The sequence below is a fragment of the Phalaenopsis equestris genome, unplaced genomic scaffold (assembly GCF_001263595.1).
Source record: "Phalaenopsis equestris unplaced genomic scaffold, ASM126359v1 Scaffold000114, whole genome shotgun sequence".
Classification (NCBI taxonomy): Eukaryota; Viridiplantae; Streptophyta; class Magnoliopsida; order Asparagales; family Orchidaceae; genus Phalaenopsis; species Phalaenopsis equestris.
The window spans coordinates 62,036-88,638 of record NW_018164556.1 but is presented as its reverse complement, the minus strand read 5'-3'; the positions used below and the strand labels follow the sequence as shown (position 1 = coordinate 88,638).

At 35.4% G+C, this 26,603-nt stretch overlaps 1 protein-coding gene across 1 annotated transcript in view; it reads right to left on the bottom strand.

The window, feature by feature from the left end:
* The window catches only part of LOC110020995 (dipeptidyl aminopeptidase 4), a 30,918-nt gene that overhangs the window by 3,572 nt on the left and 743 nt on the right, over positions 1–26,603 (bottom strand). The window contains exons 2-4 of the mRNA XM_020719306.1: positions 26,362–26,556; positions 7,254–7,283; positions 6,035–7,144 (exon numbers count right to left, since the gene is read on the bottom strand). Coding sequence (XP_020574965.1) covers positions 6,035–7,144; positions 7,254–7,283; positions 26,362–26,556 — 1,335 coding nt within the window. The remainder of the gene's footprint in view (positions 1–6,034; positions 7,145–7,253; positions 7,284–26,361; positions 26,557–26,603) is intronic.

The following is a 26,603-nucleotide window of genomic DNA, read 5'->3' as shown; positions in this document are numbered from 1 at the left end:
CTGCATATGTGCATACTGATGCAGGGTATAGGAGCAAACTTAACTCAAAATTTGTCAAGTGCACTTTCATTTAATATGACTCAGATGAATTTGGGTATAAATACTGAGAATATAGTTTTCAATTGGGAGATTGTTGAGTCTGTGAAGTCGAAGCACATGGATGTCCAAATTTCAGACCGAGCGCCTGACGCCTAAGCGTCGGGCTGTGCAAGCTCAAGCACCCACTTTGGGGCTCTATGTGTTCTATCGACGCTTGAGCGCAGGCTTTGGCGCTCAAGCGCCCAAGGCATATAGAGCAACTCCTTTTTTTCTCGAGAGACGGGCTCTTTTGTGCCCAAGTGCCTGGTGCAGTTACTTCAATTTTTTGATTTTTTTAAATCCCGAACTGAAGCGGTGAATTGTATCTCTTCAGTGCTTGAAGTTCCTGCAAGTTGAGTATTCTTCGATAAAAATCTAGGTGAAGGTGAGAAGAGTCAGAGAAAACTTCTGCGATTTCGACCAGCGTTTCTCGCATCGGATTGGAAGGAAGGGTGTGAAGTGAGTCCTATAAGTATCCTTGTGTGTAGAGAGGAAATTGGTGTTCTCTGTAAAAGTTTCCTGAATTTCATATTGAATTTTTTTTTGTGTTGTTTCGTTATTTTTTTTCGTTCTCGAGTTTTTCCACGTTAAATTCTTGTGTTCTTTTCTGGTTTGTTTTGATTGTGCTTCCCTTTACATTTTGTTCAGGTTTTCTCGAATCTTGTTTGATCCTGCTATTCCGTGGTGTGGTTTTGTTTCTACTTGATTTAAGCCCCAATAAAGTTGGGAATTGCTCTTGTTATTTCTATCAAAGTACTCCATAAACATTCCACACTCATGCTCACACCCTCCTCTCTCATGTTGCTCTTTCATTGCAACCCCCTCCCTATACCTTGCAGTCCACCCACACCCCTCTTTGTGCCTACACATTCTCCATTGCTCCACCTTCATGCTAGCACTATTTTGCCTCACCCACATTCACTTGTTTCACGTCTGTGCCTTGTGCTGCAGCCGCACACCCTTCACATGCATGTTTCATCTATCCCATTTCACCATACCCACTTTGTATGCCATAGTTACCCGATCCATAGGGCACAAATACTTCATCAATCGCCCCTTTGGTTTTCCAGTTTTCTCGTACACAAAATCATGACTCTTTAACCTCCTCTCAGTAACTTGAAACACTCCTGGGCCATTAACACAACAGTTAAGTTTAATGAAACAAATTTCTTGTGAATGAGAGATTTTGCATTCTTATTGGTTTTCATGCAAGCTCCAACACATTGATGCTTCTCCAGAATGCTATGACAACGACAAGTTTGTAAAATATGAAGCCTCAGATTATGTTATTTTTACTTGGTTGTTCAAAAATCTTGGACCATCTATTTTCTCAATTGTCATGTTTCAACACCATACCAAGATGATATCAATTTTTTGCATAAGAGCTACTTTCAAAATATTTATACCTCTTATATTTCTATTTTATATTACTATATTTTCTTTAAAAAATGATATGCAAATATAGATATGCTATAGTACAGTGAGAGAGAAATTGAATGAGTTACTTTAGCATTGCCGCTTCACTACTTATTTGATTGTTTGGTAGAAATAAAATGAAGAATATCATGTAATCACGCTTATAAGCTTGTATACTTCCTATAGGGTGTACGACATCTACTTTATTTTAGAATATTAGTATTTACTATAAATATCCCTTATCGATCTTGAGTGGATGCCATTACAATAGCCTATTATCTTATCAATGATATCTACTTTTTTGCTAAATAATCTTTCACCCATATCTATACTTTATCACAACCAGACTGCATTACCTCTTATACCTAGTGTATATGTGCATATGCTTTGTTGATTCTTTCCACTCACAGGACAATCTTTCTCTTTGTCATTTAGTGTGTATTTTTGGGTATCATTAAAAAAAAAGTTATAGATGCTACCATTAAGCGATGCTCATATACTTCCACTGGTGTTACTTTTCATAAGGCCTCACTTCTTTTATCCCTCTTCCATACATACACCATTTATTTCTCTTCCTTCACAAGCTTTTATACCTGCCTCAACCCATCTAAGGGTTTAAACATGATGAACTCAAACACCATCTCCAATTTCATCTATATCCATATTATCAGATTCAACTACACAACCTTCTGTGGATGAACAAACCAATCAACAATTGCCAATTGCCCTACAAAACATGAAAATAATACACTGCTCATCTCATTCACTCTTATAATTGTTTGATCACTTATTTTCTACTTTTCTTACATTTGACGTATCGTTATCATTTATGTTGTTATCAGCATCATAAAATCCTCAATTGAAGTTGGATTATAAATGATGAGAAAAAATCTACTCAATCTACATATGTAGATTTAAGTAGCTCCACCTTCTAGGGTTGAACCAATTACTTTTCATTGGGCATTCATCATCAAATTTCATTATGATAGCTTGATCAATTGATACATAACTTGATTGGTTGCCAAAGGGTCTATAGGATAGATTATTTTAGCACATTGCCCACTATTATCAACATTAATTTTTCATAGATTTTGCTATTTGCGGCAGCGGCAAACAATAAAAAATAATCTTTTGCAAAAAAAAAAAATGCGAGTGGTACTTTTCTCAATGGTAATCTCGATGAGGTAGTTTAAAGAGCAACTATATGTGAACGTTACTTAGGAAAATAATTGTACATGTTTGCTCAAGAAGCCCGTTTATCGTCTTAAATAGACCCTAAGCTTGGTTTTAAAAATTCTACGAACTTTATGCTATGATTGACCTTCATAAGAGTATTGCAAATTATTCAATATTTATTTGGCATATAACATTAGACTTTATTGTACTAGTTATTATATTGATTCTATCTTATATGGAGTAATAAAGATAAATCATCTTTAAAGTAAAATAATATTTACATGTGTTTTGCTACTAAAGGTCTAGGACAACAAAACTTTTTCATGGAAATGACTTTGCTTATAGCAAAAAAGGGCAGCCCTCTTTAGAGGAAATAAGCAAACAATATTTTTTAAAAGACTAGCATTCAAGGTTTCAAACTTGCTGATACTCTTATGAATACTCATAATATTTAGGCAAGAAACCCATCGATGATTGTGAGCCAACAAATACAAAATCCAAAATAAAATCATTGATAGGCTATTTATGCATTATTGGATGTATCAAAAAGAATCCTGAAAATGTGTTATTATGTACAAAACCCGAGCACTTAGATGAAAAATATTCTCCAACATCGATCATGTGGGCTAGGTTGAAGATAACTTTTAAATTTTATATTTTTAATGTTGGTAATGTGGTCACTTAGTAAAATAAGATACAAATTACAGTCAGATCCAATGTAAGCTCATAGACCATTCTGCATGTGACACTACATAGGTAAAAACACTCTACATTGCCAACAACGTTATGCTCAACCAAAGAAGCAAGGATATTATGGAGGATCTTACTCACCATTCAAAATGTTGAGCTTTTTAGGAAAATTGGCACCCCTTGTGACTACACTTTAAATGAGTAGCTAATACTTCTATAAAAACTCTAGCTCTTTCACCCTTTTTCTTAATTAACTAGATGGTGTTAAATGATATACAAGCTTTAATTGGATGGAGAGTGTTAGCATAGAAAAACATCAAATCAAAGAAGCATTATATATTTGATGAGTAGTTTATGTTTATTTAACTGCAATTTAGAACATCACAATCACTCATCTCTTAAATAGAGGGGCCCTCTAATGAATAAAACACACTAAAGAGCTTGCTCCTCTAGTATACAATTTTAATAAAAATTGATCTCGGTGGTCTACCATAGTTGCTGACCCTAGGTAATTTGAATAAGACCAAATGATCATAATGATACACAATCACAGTAGTCCAAATCAAGTAATAGCAAGTCCTAAACCATCACATCCATCATGTTCCATTAATTATTATGATATCCTTGAACTTGCAACAACAACAATGATACTTAACCAACGGATTAACCATGTGAAGAATGTTACAGCCAACATTAGCTACCACCACCACTAATGCTACAAGAACTAGTGTAGCCTTATTAATGCTTGCCACTACCAACAGTGCATTATGGATTAGTTGGATAAGATTAATGATGATGATGATACAGTGTCACAATTAGAAACGAGTCCAACATTGTTAATCAACACATCAACCATTAATCATGGTGACATTCTTGAGTTTTCCATCACAAAGAAAGTTGAAGTGAGGGCATTTACGATATAAAGTGAGCTTATTATAAGATAAATCTTTCATTTTTTTATTTTTTTGAAGCATTTTTTTAGTAGAAAGTGAATAAATGCAAGTTTCTACTTTTAGAACTGATGAGGAGTATGGTTCAATAAAGAACGCTTGAAAGTCACCTTCTATGTTCTTTTACATAATTTAATAAAAAGAATGATAAAAGCAAATGGGATGATGGTTACAACTTTCTTTCTATTTGCAGAGAAAAAAAAAATGGAATTCACTACAGCAAAAATAGCATAAAAACTATTGATATAAGATGTCACAAATGAATATCACAGATATGCCCTTCAACAAAACTAACCTCAGGAACTAAGCTCCACTAAGTTTCAAACAATTGTTGAAACAAACAAGCCTTAATTGATATACATAAGTATCATATCTTAGTCGAATCGGATTTAGGTTACTGGCTCATGAATTTTCCATATCAAAAAGATGTATTTCTCTATTCCATAGCTCTCAACTTTTACCATAATCTGCTACAGCTTTTCTTCTTGGCATCTCTTCTCTCATGACACACTTAGACAAATAATTGGAACGACAAGTACATCCTAAATCAAGGATGGAAAAAAGTTTGATTATCCTTCAAGCATTATAAAATTAAGCATTCCTCATTTCAATGGAGAAAATCCATAGGAATAGCTTTAATAGGTTGATCATTTCTTTTCATGCCACAATCTTCACAAATGTTTTTTTTTTTTCTAATTTCATTAGTGTGTAGAAATAGTCTGGCATTGTGCTACTACCAATGGATGTCTTTAAACAAGCAGTTGAACTCTTGAAATATTTTCAAAACAATGTGATCCAACAGGTGTACAAGACTAATCAACTGGAATTGCGGCTACATAAAGGAGCACCATGGTTACAAGTGGATGAACTCGAGGATTTCCTCAAGTGCCTCTTAGTGACATTCCTTCTTGTTCTGGCATGCAAAATAGAAATCCTCGAGAGATTATAGGCCGCTAGCTCCGTCCGATTGACTTGATAGTTTGACCTTGATAAAAAGAACACTGAACAATGATCAAGGCATTGTATTCTATAAATATCCCATTAGAGCTTGATATGAAAATAATGAATGAGTCTTCACTTTATTTTACATCATTCTCTTTTTTGGGAGATTAAGCAAGCTCGAATTACTCTATTAGGATTGAGTTCCAAACAACATAACTCCAAATTTCTCCCCCACCAAAGCTCCAACACCAAAATCATGTTTGAGTTATTATGCATTCAACATCTAAAACATGCCTAAAGTAGCCAGTCATTGGTGACTTCAAAGTAGCATTACAGAATCTTTGTAGGCAGTATATGCTTGTGTCCCTATATCTTCCAAAATAAAAATTGTGTAGCATTACAGAGAGAAAAGCTGTACGAACTTGGGGTTTTCACTTGTCCTCCTCTCTGAGTGAATTACTTAATTAGGTTACTCCAGGAACCAAGCATAGGAAATTTTTTGGAATTTTCCACTATTTAGAACTATCGGTACCTCATGGTTGAATTTCATCAATCAGCTACTAAAAGTGCATTAAAGAATGGTATAGCTTGAGTCTAAGAAAATTAAAAAAAAGACAAGCTGCATAAATATGATAAACTATAGAGAATCATTAGTAAAAATTGCTAAACTTCGGATCATTTTAAGAGGCTTACCAACTAATGTCTAATGATTGAAGTGCAAGTGCTATATTACTAACATCGTATAATTTAAAGATTGATCATGCATTCATTAATTTACTCACCTTCCACACAAGAATTCCTTTGCTCCTCAGGTACTGTGCTCTCATGTCAACTGTATTTATCCATGAATTGCAAACAAACTGGGCACTTGGACCACCATAGACACTAATTAGTGCCTTATAAGGAGGTGGTCCATATTTTTCTGCATCAGGTTGATACAGAGCGCCATAGAGAATGGTTCCATCGTTAGCCGAAATCTGGATTATTTCTGGCGGAGAAAGCTGAAGCTTCTTGAACCTTGGAATAATCAGTGGCTGCTCATACAAGGGCATTATTAAGCTCCCATCACGCAGAGAACAAAGTAATACCCTTGGTGGAATGTTTAAAGAGTCATGAACATCAACAAACCTTTGCATCTGATGATCAAGAATAACAGTATGTTTTCCCTGGCCATGAGTTAGCCTCCTTGGCGATTGTAGGGGAAGGTTCCAGTCTGGGAAGAGGCTGGTGCAGTACAAATTAGATTCCAAAGGTCCATCCATAGTCCCAGTGAAGTAAATTAGACCAGCACTCTCATTAACACCTACAATTTGCTCAACCATCCAATCTCCTTGTGTGATTGGCCCCAGGCAAGCTCCATTCTTGTCATGAAGGTAAAGATGTCTGAAGCCAGTCTTATCACTAGCCCAGATAAAGCCCCCAGGAAACTTTTTCTCTCCCTTATCTAGAGGCGTGAAACAATCATGCAAATTTATCCATATATCCTGTTCTTCTACCAACACAAGTTCCTTTTGTCCAGTCCCAATATCAAACTTATAAATTTTCAATTTGGTATGAGATCTGTTGAGAACCTGAACCATCAGAGCATTATCAGGCATCCAATTGACTCTAGCTAAATATTCATCCTCATGATCCACACTAACTTTCCCTCCACAAAGAAGATCCATCCAAGTGATCCTTTCCCCACAGGTTGAAGCTACTCCAATCCGAACTTTTACATTAGAAGCTCCAGCAAAGGGGTATGGATGGTCTTCCTGTGCGCCTGTACCAACGAAACTTTTGCCCTGATGCATAATTCTAAAAGAAGGAATTTCAGATGAATCAACTTCTGCAAATGCAATGTTTCTACTATCGGGTGACCACCAGAATCCTGCTTTTCTATCCATCTCTTCCTAGCAGTTTATAGAATGGAGAAGGACGCAGTTTTGGTTAGGCAATACACACCTACTCAACCATTTAAATTTGGTTGATGGATAAAGTAAATGAAGGAGATAATTGTACCTGTGCAATATATTCAGCAAGGCCATGAGTCTGTCAATTAAGAACAAATAGCAGCGGTCAGATTCTTCATATACACAGGAACTCAAACAAAAAAAGTAAGAAAAAAAGGCTCTTCAATCAAAAACTACAAAAGTATAACAAATCATCCCAACCCCCAGCCCCCTTACAACCCCATCAGCAATCATAGAATAATAGAAAAAAGTTCCAAGGACTCCTCAATTCTTCATGCTATCAAGTCCTGTGAACTTCGCATGCTCTATAAAAGATTCTCTTTTTATCCAACTTCGGTAGAAAACATTTAAATAAAGAAAAGAGTGTAACAAAGTTATACCTCCAAATATAAATTATGCCCACAGCATATAATGCACAACTGTAAAAAACATAGTACTTATAGTGCAATTAATCTACAACTTTCATCTATCTGTGTCTTTTTGCCCTAATAGCCAGTCACTTAGCCAATAATTTGACCTGTTCGTAGTTAATCTTGGGAGCATAAATCTTAGCACGGATGTAATTTAACTGTTATATATTATAATTTACCATTACAATAAGTCTTATGTCAAGGTCAGAAAAGTATAATAAAAATAAATTTTCAATCCTCCCAACTAAAGAATAAAAAATACAGAGGCTCCATCGTGCAGAATGGAATAAAGTTCTCTTCATATAAAGGTGCACATCATGCAACATATTCATACATGATAAAAAAGATTAGATCTCTCCCCATCATTATTGATTTCTTTTGTTTTTTGTTTGTTGAGAAGAGGCAATGACATGTGAGAGTATTGAGTTTAATCCTATATCAAATATGTGAACAATATGTGAGTGCCGAAATAGAAGTTATAGATGGCCCTCCCCATTGGCCTCATTTTAGTCTTTGGTTCACACACCATAATAAATACAATTGAAGATGGTTTGGCTGGGATTGTGTGGTTCATGCTTTGTGGCTCCCGGAAATCTTGACTTGGTTCTACAATGGTTAAGCAAGATTCAAGAGCAACTAACCCTATGGCAGCTCCACATTATTGAGCAAGCACTACGTATATGATATGTGATAATGATGAAAAGGTTAATTTCAAGATTGATGACCGATTGAAAACCGACGTGGAGAGCCATCATGTGAGGTGAGATAATCTAGGCATGTTAGAGTACTGGATTCAGTGAAGAACAAATTCTAAAAAAGCTCTTCGCACCCATGTTGTAATATGGCAGACAAGCACGCCTTGACACACGTTCAATGCATTTAAATTTTGTTTGGCATGTTTTATTCCAAAATTATAATCGGGCATGACTATGATACATGTCAACACAAATGAGACCATACAAGTAAGCTTGAAACAAAAACTTGCCGTTTGTGAATATCTCATATTCAAATAGTTTAGATGCTCGTGTTCATTTTATTATTAAGTAAATAAGCCAAACAAGAACATATTTTTCTAGCAAGATTTTTAAACTAGTCAAATTCAAATCAATCTTTAGTCAATTGTGTCAAAACTGTTCGGCTTGCTATTTGGTCAAAATAAATAAATACATGAATATATATAAAGATTATTATTATTCCTAATTTTATATCGTGTCAGCACATTATTTCTTCATTTATGTAAGTTCAAAATTGGCTATTATTTAGCTCATTTGCGGTTTAATCCTAATGAGCTGAATAGGAACACTTTGTTCTTGGAGAATTTTAAATACGAGTTAAACAAGAATACACCAAATTTCAAATGAGCCGAAAGCAATTAGCTCGTTAAAGTTCGGTTCGTTGACACTCCCACATAAGCTATAATTGATTTAACAAATTTTGGTTATAGGTCTATTTAAGGGTTTAATTAATGTGACATCAACATGATATTTTTTATTATTTTAAAGATTTTATACCGTTTTAGGTTTTTGACATTTTGTGTAAGCAATTGAAAGTTAAAATGATGTCCACAGTATTATTGGCATAAATTAATTGAAATAAAATTATAATTGAAGCAATATTATTTTTTTCTTTTGTTGATTCTTAACCTTTATGTGAAACATATGACCTTATATTTCATTGTGTAATATTTTTATGCATAAAACATTGACCATGATTTTCTTTTATTATGAATTTTATATAAATAATTTATTGAAAACATCATGTCCATAGTTTTTGTGTTCTATTTTTTATAATAATGCACTGATTGTATTGTAATACTCAAACATTGAAAATGTGCCGTTGCAAAATAACACGAATATCTTATATGCAAATTTTTTTTAAAAAAAAAAAACTATAAAGAAGCATTTCATTACATTCTACTCTTCAAAAGGATCATTTTGATACAAATATGTTGAAATTAAGAATAAAACGAAATATTTTTATTGATATAAAAAGAGAGTATAAATAACCCTTACATGAATCCTAGGATAAGAAAGACAAAAAAAAGAAAATAACAAGAAGGAAAAAATATAACACATAATATCTCCAATTAATCAGTTCATATTAATTATCTGAAGATAAAATGAAACAACATAAAATATGAAACCCTAAAATAGGAATGGAAATAAATCAAACCCAAGAAAATAAATTTAAAATAAGAAAAAAAAATAAAATTATATTAGGAAATAAATCTAATCCTCATAACTTTTAATAGAAATAAATTATTTCTTAATGTAACCTCTATCACTCCCTTCAAGTTAAAATATGGAAGTTAAAATATGGTTGAAAATCATATTCAACTTGGATTTGAAAACATCAATCAATGAGCGAGGAACATCATGTGAAGTAGAACATGAAGTCTTCATCTTGTACTATGGTTGTCTTTGACTGCAGTTCTTGCAGTGTCTGTAGATAAGCGCAAGACATTTGCAGGTAATGCTCCAGGGGAGTTTGTAGAGAAGCAGAAAAACTGCAAAAAAAAACTAACTTGTTGACTGCGACTGTCTTTGACTGCAGTTCCTGCAATGTTTGTAGATAGACAGAAGACTCCTACAGGTAATGATGCATGGGAGTTTATAGGAAAGTAGACAACCTGCAAGAAATACTGAATTCTAGTTGAATGTGATTGTTTTTAACTGCAGTTCATGCAGTGTTTGTAGGTAGGTAGAAGGTTCTTACATGTAATGCAGTAGAAGAGTTTGCAAGGAAGTAGACAACTAATAAAAAAAACTACAAAGTATGGTTTGCAGAAAAAGAAAAATCTCTCGAGGAAGGTCTTAGTGCAGGAAAAACTCCGGATGAGAGCCTAATACAGAAAAATGCTCCGGAGGAGGGCATGCTACAGGACAATCTCTGGAGAAGGGTATGCTGCCAGAAAAATCACGGAGGGGGGCCTGATGCAAGAAAAAGCCTTCGGAAGAGGGCTTGCTACAAGAAGAATTTTGGTGGTGGACCTGCTGCAGGAAAAGTACAGAGGAGGGCCAAACAAAGGAAAAAATTCCGGAGGAAGATGATCTGCACCGAGGAGGGCATGCAACATGATACTTCTGGCTGCGGAAAGAGTTTCAGTGACAAAGGAAAACTAGAGGACATGCATGGAATTTTTGGGCAATGAGGAAGAAACGATGGAGAAGGGCATGTAAGTCGGTTGTTGGGATTTCATTCAAAGATACATCGAGTTTCACCTCTATAATAACCTTTCTCAAGTTGTTTTGAAAACAAATCAAAGATGAACTCCTCTGTAACAAGTTTTTCTTATTTTCCACAATCCATGCATGTCAAACGTCAAAGGACGTCACAGAGGTGGCTGCAGGAATTGTGGCTGTGCAGGAATTTGAGGCCCGTAGAAAGGTGTTGGTAAGGTCTGCAGGGGAAGTTTTTCACCGTCGGCTGTTAGGGATTAGCAGGGAAGGGGCCCAACTGCTTGAAATTTGCAGAGGTGGATATCATATAGATGATCCTTGAACACACAAGACAACATTCATCTGCCTCATCCAAAACAAACATTTTGATGTAGATAGGAAAAAAAAAAAGACCACCTCCTTAACATATCAAACATACGACCAGGTATGCCAACAACCACATGAACATCGCTAGAAAGTATTTGCTCATCCTCCCTAATGCTCGTCCCTCCCACACAAGCGTGAACCTTCACTAGGTAATCACCAAGTGCTCGCATAGCTTTTTAAATATGGCTAGCCAGTTCCCTTGTAGGAGCAAGAATCAAAGCCTGTCATTCAACCAAACCATAATTGAGCTGTTGCAAAATTCCAGAACAAAAATCGTTGACTTTACCATCCCAGATTGTGCCAATTGAATAACATCCAAACCCTATCAGAAAGGAACAATTCCACTTTGCTAAATAGCAAAAGGTTTCTTAAGCCCGTAACCATAAATGCCTCGCAGAAGATTTTCATAAACCTCATAATAAGTTGTAAAAAAGTCTTGTCCATCACCTGCAAGCAGCTCATTCAATTTTGTGTCGGAATTTTTTTCCATCAAACTGAGACCCTTAAGGTGCAACTCGAGCCATATTTCTGTGAGGAGACAGGTGTGAAAGAGAAAATCTGCCACACCTATTTGCAGTGATCAGATGAGAAGGCTACTGGTTGTGGACTAGCAGGTGAAGTTTGGAAGGGAACAGATGCTGGAAGAATCAGCAGTTAAACCTTCAGGAACCCAACTGAAGGACGCCTGTAGAGAGGCCGATAGTTGAACGGGAGAAGACAAACCTGCAGGGAGTGCCGACAACAGAAGAAAAAAACTACAGGGAAGATGTAGACAACTAGGTAGATGCCCCGACAGCAGTTAGGGTTTGATCCTAGGAAGGGCCTGCAACACGACAAAGATTGTTGGCTACAAGGAATATGAAGTTTCCTGCGGTAGGAGATTCCAGAGTATTTTTCTAGCTTTAATATCATATTTAAATTCAAAATAAAGTAAAATACTTTTATTGATACGAAAATGGGGTATAAATAGCCCTTACATGAATCATAGAATAGAAAAGACAATAAAAAGAAAAAACAGAAATAGAAAGATATAGCACCTAATCTCGTCCGTTAATCAATTAATATTAGTTATTTGAAGATAAAAGAAACAATATAAAATAAGAAATAAAAAACTCATAGGACTTCCAGTTGTGAAAAATGATGACAATAAAGCGAAAAATGGAACGAAAAAAATTAGGAACGAGAAAAATTGCCCGCAGAAAAACCCCAGAGCGACACAGATTTACGTGGTTCGACAAATTTGCTTACGTCCACGGAGCTACAGATGATTTTATTTTTTCGTAAAATTACACCGTCGGGCGCCTCGACGTTTACAAGACATCGTCGAGCGACTCGATGTTTATAAGAAAACCTGTATTTTCTTCTCTCCCTTCCTCTCTTTCTCTCTTAGAGGACTTGGCTTTGCCCTTGCTTGACTTAGCTTGTGTTGGCTTGTACAAAGCCATAAGAGGCTATTTATAGAAACTAAGAGAAGGGTAGGTGGGAGGTAAGTGAGTGGGAGCCGAGCTTTTTTGACAGCCCTAGCGGTAGGTGGGTGTAGTAGGTGAGCGGTAGGTGGGAAGGTAGGTGAGCGACATGTGAGATTCTTAATTAGAAAGCTAATTAAATTGCGGTTGACCAGGTCTCCACATTACCCAATAATTCTCTCACTTGGAGATTGGGACACTGACTGCATCATATACTGGCTGCATCATCTACTGGTTGTACCGACTTTTTCCTCAAACATGATATCATCCACCTCTACAACTCAAATCTCCTGTTGTTCATGCCAGAAGATCAGCTGAAGTCGAGCACAATTTCAGTTTCTCACGAGTAACACCTTCAGTTGACATATCATCGTTAACGTAGCATTGTACGATCAAGCTCTTTCTTGGGTTACTTCTATATCTGCTTACAGCTCCCACTGCATGAGCAATATTATGCCCCTGTTGAAAGCCCTTTTCAACAAGTCCAGTCTTGTACCTTTTACTATCACCAAGCGCAGTCTTCACCCGGTACAACCACTAGTTGTGTAATGTCTTCTTCCATGGTGGAAGTTCTGTCAGCTCCCAAGTTTGATTCCCTAGCAGAGAATCCATCTCTTCCTTCTTGGTCAGTTCTCACTTGCTCGAATTCTTATCTTGCAAGATTTCTTCATAGCTCTGTCGTTCTCAACCATTTGTCTGTACAAGATCCGGTTTTCCTGCCTTTGATGCTCTGCCACTTTTCAAAAAATTGACTTTCTTCTGCTTCCTCATAATGCACCTCTGACTCATGTTTCCACTCCTGAGTAAACCTGTAGTCATATATAGTGTGTCAGTTTTCTTACCCCGAGTCAGTACTAATGCTCCTTTGGTAACCTTCCATGTGTTATATGAGAAAGCCACCGAATGACCACCCTCATTGAACTGCCCAACAGACATGAGGTTTTTCTTTAACTCATGAACGTGTCTGACATTTTGCAAAGTCCATTTGCTCTTGTTAGAAGTGCAATATCAACGTCTCCGATCCCCACCACGTCCAGAGCTTTTCCATCAGCCAGATATAACTTCCCAAAGTTAGCTGCAACATAATTTCGCATTAACTCCCGGTGGGAAGATATATGGAAGGAAGCTCATGAATCCAGTATCCAGTCATCAACAGAACCATGAACTACCAGCTATAGTGCATCCTATATTTATTCAGTTACAACATTAGCGCCATCATTTTCCTTCTTCTTAGGATTCTTGCAGTTCTTTTTTATGTGGTCAGTCTTGCCACAATTCCAGCAGGTTGCCTGCTGACCAGAATTTGATTTTGATCTTCTTCTGTTTGAGTTCCTGTCATGTGATCTCCCTCTGGAATTAACATTCAACGCCGAACTTGAACACGAGACCGCACACCTTTTTAGCTAAAATCAAATCATGAATATCATCATATTTCAGCTTAGATTTACCTGCAAAACTGCTAATTGTCATTCTCATGACTTCTTAGCTATTTCAATGAAGCCAATAATATCAACGTACGTATCTCATCATCAAAATCAATTTTAACAGACGACAATTGATTTGTGATAGTATTGAAATCATTCAGGTGTTGAGCAACAGATATCATCTTCAAGTTAAATAACTTTTTCATCAAGTGCACCTTGTTATTCGTCAATGACTTTTCATACATACCTGATAAAGCCGTCATGAGATCTGCAGTAGTCCTCTCCTTGATGACGTTGTGGGCAACCGATCTCGACAGGGTTAATCGTATAACCCTCAGAACTTGTCGATCCAACAGATTCCATTCCACCTTATTCATCTTTTCCGATCGCTTTCCAAGTAATAGAAGATGAAGTTTCTTCCCATAGAGACAGTGCTCTATCTGCATCTTCCAATAAGCAAAATCTGTGTCATTGAACTTATCGATCCCCGATGTCATCATTTTGTCTCCGCCCATCATTCTTCCTTAAATCCAAACCTAAAATTTTGATACCTGTTATTGTGAAAAACGACAACAATAAAGCGAAAAATGGAACGTGAAAAATTGCTCGCAGAAAAACACTGGAGCGACACACAAATTTACGTGGTTCGACAAATTTGTCTACGCCCACAGAGCTACAGAGGATAATATTTCTTCAAAGAATTACACCGTCGGCTCCTCAACTTTTACAAGAAAATCTCTATTTTCTTCTCTTCATTCCTCTCTCTTTCTCTTCCTCTTTCTCTCTTAGAGATCTTGACTTAGTCATTGCTTGGTTTGGCTTGTGACAAGCCATAAAAGACTATTTATAGAAACTAGGAGAGTGGTATGTGAGAGGTAGGTGAGCGGTAGATGGGTGTGGTAGGTGAGCGGTAGGTGAAATTCTTAATTAGGAAACTAATTAAATTGCGATGGACCAAGTCTCCACATTACCCAACAAAAATATCCAATCCAAGAAAAAAATCTAAAACAGGAAAGGAAGTAAAGTTAATTAAAAAATATATCTAATCTACGTAACTTCTAATAAGAATAAATTATTTCCTAATATAACCTCTAACAAAATAAGAGCATGTTAATTCTAAAAGACAATGAAATTATTGAATCAATTTTGATTTTCATAAAATTTTCCTAATTTTTTGATCAAATTTTACTTTTCATCCACTATTACCAGGCCTGAGAAGCGGAATTCCGACTGTCCACTATGCAGAACATGCAAAGGTAGAGGAGTAATTGGACGATTGGGATTAAATGCATTAAGTAGTTATTATATATAGTATATATGTAAGTATATTAAGGTTTATACTCTCATTTCCCGTAATTTCCCCAACTCGTGAGCATTCTGAAAGCAAATTGTTCCTTGAGAAAAAAAAATTAGGGAAGAAGAAGAATAGTAGAAGATGTTGGGAGAGATCGTAGAATTTGATTCAAGAGATTCGAATTAAAACTTAGTACAGAAACACACAAAAAAGAAACACCGAAAAAATATAAAGAACATCAAGATTTAACATGAAAAAACCAGAGAACAAAAAAAAACCACAGAGTCATACCACACCAATAAATCCACTATGAAAGATGAGAATTTTACAAATTACACCACACTCAAGCCTCTCTACACAATTGGAACTCAAGAACAATCTTTTCTCTCGAAATTTAGAAAACCAACTTGAACACACATGAAATCTAGTAGCAAATCCAAAATATAAAACTCAAACTGCTTGAATTTAGTTATTGGCATTGGGGCGCCGCGATAGTGAGGAGCAATGCTGCATTCGAGCTCTGCAGTGTTGTGCTCTCGGACTTTTTAACATGGACTAGGCGATGTGGCAATGCTAGTCTCTCCAGGGGGTGCTATAGCGCTTATCTTCAAGTGTTGGAGTGCTGTTCACTCAGGTTTAAACTAGTACCGGGCACGACAATATAGGTTCAAGTGTTGGAGTGTTGTTCTCTCGGGTGTTATGGCGCTTATCTTCAAGTGTTGGAGTGTTGTTCTCTCGGGTTTGAATTTATACCGGGCACGACAACGATGCCTTTTAGACACTATGTAAAGTTAAAATAATATCGGGGGTAGAGCCCCCAAATCTAATATAGGGGCCACCCCTCGTATTTTTCAAGCAAACTCACCATTAAGCTTGCTAGGTGAAATTGAGAGCTTTAGGTGTCTAATTGATTAACACAATCAGACTCCATATAATAAAAATTTCTCACTTAGAAACTAATTGCAATTAACCCTGCTTCTCCAAAAAAACTGCAACAACTTCGTAGTTGTGACTGTGATGTTGCTCATCCCTGTCTCAACCTTTTTGAGCTCCAACTAAAGTCCATAGCTTTAGTTTCTCAACTGCTACAGCCTTAGTCAACATATTTGCAGGATTTTGAGCTTGTATGTATCTTTTCCAAAAATAATCGATCAACTTTTAGGAATGAATGAATGAAATTACACCTTAGCTGAATGCGTATCGTCATGGCATAAAATGCGACGTTTTTTTTTATGAATAACACTAATATTGTCGCTATGAAATTAAAATTTGCATTCCATTGCTGCTTACCCAATTCTGCCATAAAGCTCTGCAGCCAAATCATTTTCTTACTAGTCACAATAATAGCAAGATAGTCAACTTCTGTAGTCGATAATACAATATTTTTTTGTAATCTAGAAATTCAACTCACTATTGTGTTCCCCAAAGTGAAAATATAACCTATTGCAATTCTTCTACTATTACTATCTCGTCATATTTAAATCCACATATTCTCGTACATCAATTTCTGCACTTTAATGTAAAGTGCCTTGTTAACTATTCCTCTTAAGTATCTGAGAATTCACTTTACCACCTTCCAATGATGTTTATTTGGATTATTCACATACCAACTAATCACTCTCATTGTATGTGCAATATCTGGTCATGTACATATTATCATATACATCAAACTTCCAACTACTGAAGCACACGAATTTCTTCTCATATGTGTTTGCTCTGCAGCAGACCTATGCAATTGTTCTTTATTTAAACGTGACCATATGTGTTTGCTCTGCAGCAGACCTATGCAATTGCTCTTTAATAAGCAGACCTATGCATATGTACTTAGGGGTGCAAACAGATTTGCCTCACTCATGTTACATCTTTGTAGGATCTTCTCAACATGTTTTGCTTAAGACAACTTCAATGTACCTGCACTCCTGTCGCTACTGATTCTCATACCAAAGATTGTCTTGGTTGGACTTAAACCCTTCATTTCAAACTCCCTTGGTAATTGTTCATTTAAATATATGATCTTCTCAATATATGTTGATATAATCAGCATGTCATCTACATAAAATAAAACAATATAACAATTATCAAATCGTTCAATGAAACAATAATGATCTAATTTACACTTTATACATTCACTGTCTGACATAAATCTGTCAAATCTCTTATATCACTATCTCAGTGCATACTTCAAACCATAAATGCTTTTCTTCAATTTACAAATTATATCTTCTTTTCCTAGAATTTCTTATCTTTGTGGTTGTACAACTCTTCTTCTCAATTATCATAAACAAAGATTGAATTTACATTCAGCTGCTCCAGATATAGATATTTCTTTGCAACTAAGCTCAACACAACTATGATAGTTGTTATCTTCGCTACAAAAAGAAAATATGTCAGCATAGTCAATTTCTTCCTTTTGCTAAAAACCTTTCACAGCAACTCTCGTCTTTTAGCGTTTGCTATCATCTGATTCTTTTTTCAGCATGTAAATATACTTGTCATGCAATAGTTTTTTGCAATCTAATAATCATTCCAATTTTCATATTTGATTTGACATTAGTGATTGCATCTCATCATCCATGACAAACTCTCTTTTGAGTCATATACTCGAATGAACTCATCGTACCACTCTTGTTCACCACTATTAATCAAAAATGAATAATATAATGGACAATACTTTTGTATATGTCGTGAGATTCTGGTGGATCTTCTGACTTTAGCGGTAGGTGCTTGAGGAACTTTTTGTGCTTCATCAGATTGAGCACATTTCCTTCTTTTCATTTTCTTGATGACTAGTATTTTTTATCTCAACTTATTTGGAGGGGTTTTCAGATGCAACTAGTGGATGATAATGCGTTCTATTTTTACCATGTACATCTCCATTTCATTGAAAGTTGCATCCCTACTCCTAATCAAGTTTTTATTCTGATAGTCCCAAAATGTGTAACAAAATTATTTGAGTTATATTAAAACTTAACAAAATTTAAATCAAACTTATTTTTTAATTTTTCATCAACATGAAGATATGATGAACCAAATATTTTCAAGTGAGCTAAATTTACCTCTTTGTTAGTTCAAGATTCTTCAGGTAAGCTCTCATTCAAAGGAAATGATGAGCCACAATTTATTAAATAAAATACAATCTTTACTGCTTCTGCCCAAAACTATTTTGGCAAGCGTGCATGCAACCTCATACTCTTGGCATGCTCTACGATGATTCTATTCTTGTGCTCAAGAATATCATTTTTTGTGATGTCATTAGAATAGTGAATTCATGTTTGATTCCTTCTGTAGTACAATAACTCTTGAATCTCTGATCATGATACTCATCACCAATAATTGATCTGAGACATTTCAATCTCAAATCTGTCTCATTCTCAACCATGACTTTTCACTTCTTAAACACATCAAATACATCAGATTTATTTTTCAAGTGCACCCATACCTTGATGAGAGTGACAAAGTATAGATAACCTCCAGTAGACTGAACAGGAGTAGGGCCCCATACATCAGTATGCACTAACTCAAATTTTTTGGACTTCAAATTTGACCCATTTTAGAGAAAGTAACAATCTTTTAATTGTCATAAACACATGTTTCACAAAAAAAATTAATCTATACACTTTAAACACCGACATTTATTTTTAGAAATGAGGGATTTCATATATTTCTCACTCATATGGTTAAGTCTACAGTACCACAGACCTATACCAATCTTTGTTCTAGCTATTCCAATGGATTCAGACATCTCGTTAATCATATATAGGGTACATTCAGTGTTAACTTGAGTCATCACTATTGCATTTTTAGTCATCTTCCACAAATCACCTGAGAAAGTGGCATATACCCTAACCTTGCAAGCTCACTCACAACAATCAAATTTATTTTCAAACATGGAACATGTCTAACTTAATGTAGTTTTCAAACCGGTCCATTTTGATAACAAAAAAATCAACATCACGCTTTCTAATAATATTATAGGTTTTGTTCTCTCAAATACACAACATGTCTAACTTTATGTAATTTTTTAACACCTTTTTGTGGAGGCAAGCATGGAAAGAGGCACTTGAATCAACTATTCACAATTCAATACTATCTAGGAATAAAAGAAGGGATTCATTTTGAATTTCATACGTGGAGACATTTGTAGAGAGTTTTTCATTTGAACTTTTGCCAGCAACATTATTTGGAGCTTTGCAACCTTTCTTAAAGTGATCCTTCTTCCTACAGTTCCAACATTTACCTCTGTCTTTTTCTCTTACTAACCTGGACCTTCATCTCCTAGACTTGAATCTATCCCTACTTGTGTTTCTATCCAGATTACTTGCTCTAATTTCAATATTTGTAGGAGAATTTGAATTTTCACTACTCACATTCTTACGAACTTTTTCATTAAATAATAACACCACAATATCATCAAAATTTGTACCTCCATGTTAACTGAAGAGTTACTCACCGCATTAACAAGTCTATCCCAGCTACCCGACAGTGAAGATGAGAGTAATAGTGCCTTTGTTTCATCATCAAACTTGATGCCAACATGACAATTGGTTTGTCACAGTGTTGAAATTATTCAAGGGTTCAATCATTAACTACCATTCACCATCATCATATGGAATAACCTCTTAATCAAAAAGTCTTAGTTTGAAGCTGAAATCTTTTCAAACATTATTGTTGGTGTAATCATGAAAACAATAGTCTTCTCATGCTTACAAAGTCATCAATTCTGACTTCTTAGTGATTTCATCCAGTAGCAAATATAGTTTTTTATATAACAAAATTTTAATTTGTATTTTATAGAAAACAAAGTTCGATAAATTGAACTTCTTGACTTGGTCCTCACTTCATCGGTCATTGCTCTCACTTAAACCAAAGATCTTCAAAAAACCCCACTCTGATACCACTCGTTAGGAGAAATGCAAAAACTTAGTGGAAACCGATTCAAGAGATTCGAAGCAAAATTTTAAAATATAAGCACACAAAAAAGAAACCGCAAAAAAAAATACAAAATACTTCAAATTTAACATAAATGGGAAAAAACTAGTGAGCCACATAGTATCAAGAAATTAACCATAAAAAATGAGGAGAATTGTACAAATTGCACCCCACTCAAACCTTTCTACATTTTTGATACTCAAGAACACTAATTTCTATCATCTGTATAAGACAAATCTTGAAATCCAACTTCAAAAAACATGAAATCTTGCGCGAAGCCAAAATATAAAGTAGGAACAGTTTGAATTTGGTTACTGGCGTCGGAGCGCTACGACACTGCATTTGAGCATTGCAGTGTCGTGTTGAACTGAGCGTTGCAGCGTTGTTGGTCTGTTGGGGCACTGTGGAGCTTCCCTCTGGTCATTGGAGTGTCCTACTTTCAAGTTTGAACCCGTACCGGGCGCGACGACACAGTTTTTAGGGTGCTGAGGCCCTGTGTATACTAAACAAAATTTTTACAGGGAGGCACCTCCCATACCCCCTAAGCTAGCTCACCTTCAAGATTGATCAGCGAAATTGAGGGATTTGAGTGTCCAATTGATTAATATAATCAGGCTCCATATAACAATAGAAGAAGAAGAGGGGAGGGGTAGGAGAGGTGGAAAGGAAAAAAAAGAGAGAGGAGGAAAAGAAGAAAAATAGGTAAGTTAAAAATATTAGTTTTTGATTTAAAACACGGATTAGGTGCTTTCCTAATGAATCAGTTTTTAATTAGTGTAATAGATTTCAATGGTCGTCTAAGAGGATAAATTGAGTTTATTTATGAAAGAAAAAAATATAGGGATGTTGGTTTCAAAGGGTATATCGTCAAGTGGATAAAATACATAAATTTAATACAAAAAACTATTTTTTTTCTACTCAATCATATGTGCATTTATAGTTATTTAGATGTATATGTGATACAATGAAATCCTTCATTTTTAGGAACATATATTTATAGCTCACTATTCATGAGTAAATGAATATACAATAATTTTCTTAAAACCAGCATGTAATCAAATATATTATGAGTATATAAATATTTTTTTAGTTGGTGGCACTTTTAAATGAATACATCTGATACCCGTAAACTGCACAATTGTATCACTATTATCCAATATATTTAAATTTAGAGGCCTTTACAAAAATACCACACAATTCCCATGTATTTACATATCTAACATCTAAACTTTTCTTTTTATATTTAGAACACCCAAGTCTTTTATATCACCTCAAAAATACTACCATTGTAACTTTTAAAATATGAAATACAACTTTTCATGCATAAGTAAGATGATGTGCATGTAAAAATTCAAGTTTAGGAGTTAGATATGTAAATACATAAGAATTGAGCGGTATGTATGTAAATCTTTCTTAAAATTAAACCAAATGTTTGTTTGAGTGTTTAATAATAAAATAATATTAAGCTTAACAAAATCATGATATGAGGGAGAAGTTGACAATGACAATTCATAATACATGTACAAGTTAAGCAATATAGATGAGCCATAAATGAATATTGTAACTTGTACAGGTAGAGAGACAAAAGTGAGCTCCTACATAAATATGAAAACTGTATAAGTAGGATGATAAATGTGAGCCCATACAAAGGCAAGGGTGAGCCCCAACATTTAGCTTAATCTTAGATACATAATATATTCTAAAGCTGAGAGAAAATATTCCTTTCTATGCCAAGGAATGATTGAGACAAGTGAGATAAATAATATATAAAAAATTAAGAAAGTTTGATATCATGCATATATCAAAACAGTATTTACAACATTATAAATATTAATATATTTTCTTAAATTCTTTCAAGAAAATGTTGTATTTATGATTAGACAAATTATTGTTCAAATAATTTTATTTTATAACGATTATAAGAAATAACATTAAATTATTTTAATTTTCATATTATTTAAATTCAATATTAAACTTTTGTATCTTCTTAATTCTCATAGCTCACTAGATTGTTGTAAATATTTTTATTGGAAAAAAAAAAATAAAGTTAGAGGGAAGTTGAATCAATAAAATTTTATGATCATATTTTTATAATACAACTATAATATGATATAGAAATTTTGCAGTGATTAACAAAAGAAATTATCCTTTTTATAAAAATTTTGATGTCTTTTAGATACTCTATAGATTTATTTAATTTAAATATTTTGAATTATTTCCGCTTAATTTAATAATTCGATTAAATCAGAGTAATGTGTTATCTGTTAATCCGAGTGAATTTAGGCAATTGAATTTATCTTCCACATTATTTCGGTGACTAGGATACATGAACGGGTGTAATTAGAGATATATTCAATTAATTGAATCACATTTTTCTTACATCGACGTTGACTAGTGGAGGAGATATTCATGAAGTATGATATGTGTTGTGTTGGAGCCCAATCCCGCCTCCCGATCTCCCTCTCCCGCTTCCCGCTCCAGCGCCCGGTCGCAAAACATGTGTCTCCCGCCTGACATCGTTCGCGACAGAGAAACTGTTCCCGCCTCAGCCGTTTCGCGGTTCGCGATAAGAGGAATCACAGGGCTCTCATTCAGTGAAACACAACCTTTTGTTTTCTTCGGTAGTTTCTGCTTCTACGGGATAGAGGAAGAGAAATGCAAGGTGTAATTTCTTGCAGTAGAAAGAAGAAGAAAGAACAAGAAGAAAATTGTTCTCCCTTGGCTTCTTCTTAGTGGCTTGTGGCAGAAGAGAAATTGAGTTTATTTCTCTTACAAGTTTATCTTCTTCGGTGTGTTTTTATTTCTCTTATAAGTTTATCTTCTTCGGTGTGTTTCGGTGTAGGTTTCTCATTCTATTTTTCGTTTCGTCAAAGATCGTTCTCCAATTTTATTTCTATATATATACTACAATAACTTTTATTGTATATCACACAACTGATATCAGAGCTTTGTTCGGATCTGACGAAGAATGATGGCTGCAGATGAAGTGAAGGCTTCAGGGATCGAAAAATTTGATGGCACAGATTTTGGTTATTGGAGGATGCAGATAGAAGACTATCTCTATGAGAAGAAACTTCATCTTCCGTTATTGGGGAAAAGACCAGAAAGAATGGATGAAACTGAATAGAATCTATTGGATCGTCAAGTTCTGGGGGTTATTCTATTAACCATATCGATGTCTGTTGCACACAACGTCGTCAAGGAGAGGACGACTGCAGATCTCATGACAGTCTTACCAGGTATGTATGAAAACCATCGGCGAATAACAAGGTGTACTTGATGAAAAAGTTATTCAATTTGAAGATGACGGAAGTTGTTTATATTGCTCAACACCTGAAGGATTTCAATACTATCACAAATCAATTGTCGTCTGTTAAAATTGATTTTGATGATGATATACGTGCGTTGATATTGTTGACATCGTTGCTAAATAATTGAGAAACTAACACCTGAAGGATTTCAATACTATCACAAATCAATTGTCGTCTGTTAAAATTGATTTTGATGATGATACACGTGCTTTGATATTGTTGACATCGTTGCTAAATGATTGAGAAACTATGAGAATGACAGTTAGCAGTTTTGCAGGTAAATCAAAACTGAAATGTGATGATATTCGTGATTTGAATTTAGCTAAATAAGTGCACAGGAAAAATTCTGGCGAGATCTCAGGTACGAGTTCGACACTGAATGTTGATTTCAGAGAGAGATGACAAGACAGAAACTCAAATAGAGGGAGATCAAAATCAAAGTCTGATCAGCAGACAACCTGCTGGAATTGTGGCAAGACAGACCACATAAAGAGGAACTGCAGGAATCCCACGAATATAGAGAATGATAGCGCAAATGTGGCATTTGAAGAAGTACATGATGCACTATTGTTGATAGTTCATAGTTTTGTTGATGATGGAAGTGAAGAAGAGAGTGGGTCCGAGACACCCATTCCTGTTGTTCAACAAACAGATGTTGGAGAACCACAGAGCTCTGAAGAAGTCTTGCAATATGAAAATTCGAGCAAGTGAGAGTTGACAGAACTTCCACTAGGGAAGAAGACATTACACAACAAAAGAGTGTATCGGATGAAGACTGAGCATGATAGCAATAAGAGGTACAAGACTAGACTTTACAAGACTAGACTTGTTGAAAAACTTGTTGAAAAAAGCTTTCAGCAGAGACAGGATATTGTCCATGCAGTTAGAGTTGTAAGAAAAGACAAGAGTAATCTAAGAAATAGCTTGGAAGTGCAATGCTATGTGGACCTTGCTGATATGTTGACTGAGGGTGTTACTCTTGAGAAATTGAAATTGTGTACAGCTTCAGCTGGTCTTCTGGAGTGAAGACAGAGGCCTTGAGTTGCAGAGGTGGAGGATTCATGTTTGAAGGAAAGGGCGACGCCGCCAGTGAAGGATATCAGTTTGGAAGAAGACGATGTAGCATATGTATTGTTCTCTAAGTGGGAGATTTGTTGTGCTGGAGCATGATCCTGATCCCAATCCCAATCCCGCCTCCAGATCTCCCGCTCCAGCTTCCCGCTCCCGCGCCCGATCGCAAAAGATGCATCTCCCGCCTAGCGTCGTTAGCGACAGAGGAATAGTTCCCGCCTCTGCTGTTTCGCGAATCGTCGCACCTACCTATTCGCGATAAGAGGAATCATAGGGCTCTCATTCAGTGAAGTATGACAGTTTGCTTTCTTCGATAGTTTCTGCTTCCACGGGATAGAGGAAGAGAAGTGCAAGGTGTAGTTCCATGCGGTAGAAGGAAGAAGGAAGAAGGAAGAAAAAGAAGATTTTTCTCCCTAGGCTTCTTCTTGGTGGCTTGTGGCAGAAGAAAAATTAGGTTTATTTCTCTTGTAAGTTCGTCTTCTTCGGTGTATCTTGGTGTTGAGAGAGAAGAACAGAGAAAGAGAAGAAAAGAGAGAGCAACGAAGAGTGAGAGATTCATCTTGAAAGTCGAGGTGATCTACTGGTGTAAACTCCTCAAATAGTAAAATCATCTACAACTCCGTGGACGTAGGCAATTTGCAAAATCATATAAATCTGTGGTTACTGTTTTTCTGGTGTGAATTTTCTCATTCTATTTTTCGCTTCGTCAAAGATCATTCTGTTATTTTATTTCTATATATATACCACAACAACTGCTATCGTATATCACACAACAGATATGTATAATGACATGTTTGTGTCTCATGTCGACATTAATGCTCCATATTTTAGGTATATTCTCACATCAGATTGATTAACGATATATTTTTATAGAAAAATAAAGTGGTTGGCCATGCTCACCCATTCGCTTTTATTACATTGAAAATGAATTTAATTATTGGTGTACCTAAATTTAAACTAAATTGACCCTCTTTGATTCACACTATTTAACAACAAGCTTTGAAGAAAATTAGCAGCATCCATTGTGATTAAAGGCCACATGCTTGAAGTAATTGAAAAGAGCCCTTCAAAAGTAGGTGTATAGCTCCACCTATGATTGAAGGTCATATTAGTGATGAACGATACTGAAATCCTTCATGCATGAGGTATATTCTTTTTTTTTGTGTTGTTCTTCCCAAAAAATAAAATGATAAATCTTCATTTCCCTTCATGAATCAATTAATTTTTTTTAATTTGAATAATTATTGTTTAACTAACTTATTTTTAAAAAAGATTTATGGCATTAAATCAGTTTGTATCATATTAGTTCCAAATAAAGTTTTGATATATTGCCATGTTGAATAGCAACTATAAAAATTTATTGGCCTAATCCATGCAATCAATAAAACAAGCATCTGAATCTCTGTACTCTTTGGGCCCACAAATGCCCATCTACTAGGTAGAAAAATTCTGTCAGTAGACTTGCTTGTTACTGCAAGGGGTAGAATAACAGATCTTCAGTCTAAAAGTTCACAAGATCTTTGATCGCAAATATGTTGTTTGGCTCTTTTCTACAACTAGGATTAAAGCAGTTTCCTTTAGCTGGTCTAATCATGTGCTCGTAAAAACAAAGATTCTTGTGAAAATATGCGCGATCACAGGGTGAAAAGAATTCAGACATGAAGCCAGAGAAAGAAACAAATTGAAAGCATGTCAAAAGAAACTAACCTTTCCACCTACTCTTGCACCATCGGTCAACTTCTTTGGCTCCCCGTTTACCAAATCCAGAACATAAAGTTCGTCATCCCTAACATAAGCGACCATAGTCCCATCCGGGGACAGGTGCGGATCAATGATCGGAGACTCCGGAGAGCTCCGAAGCCTAATTTCTGGCTCCGAACCGGATATATCCTGAAAATATATCTGAAAAAGAAAAAAACAAAAACTATCTTGATGATTTGCATCCCTAA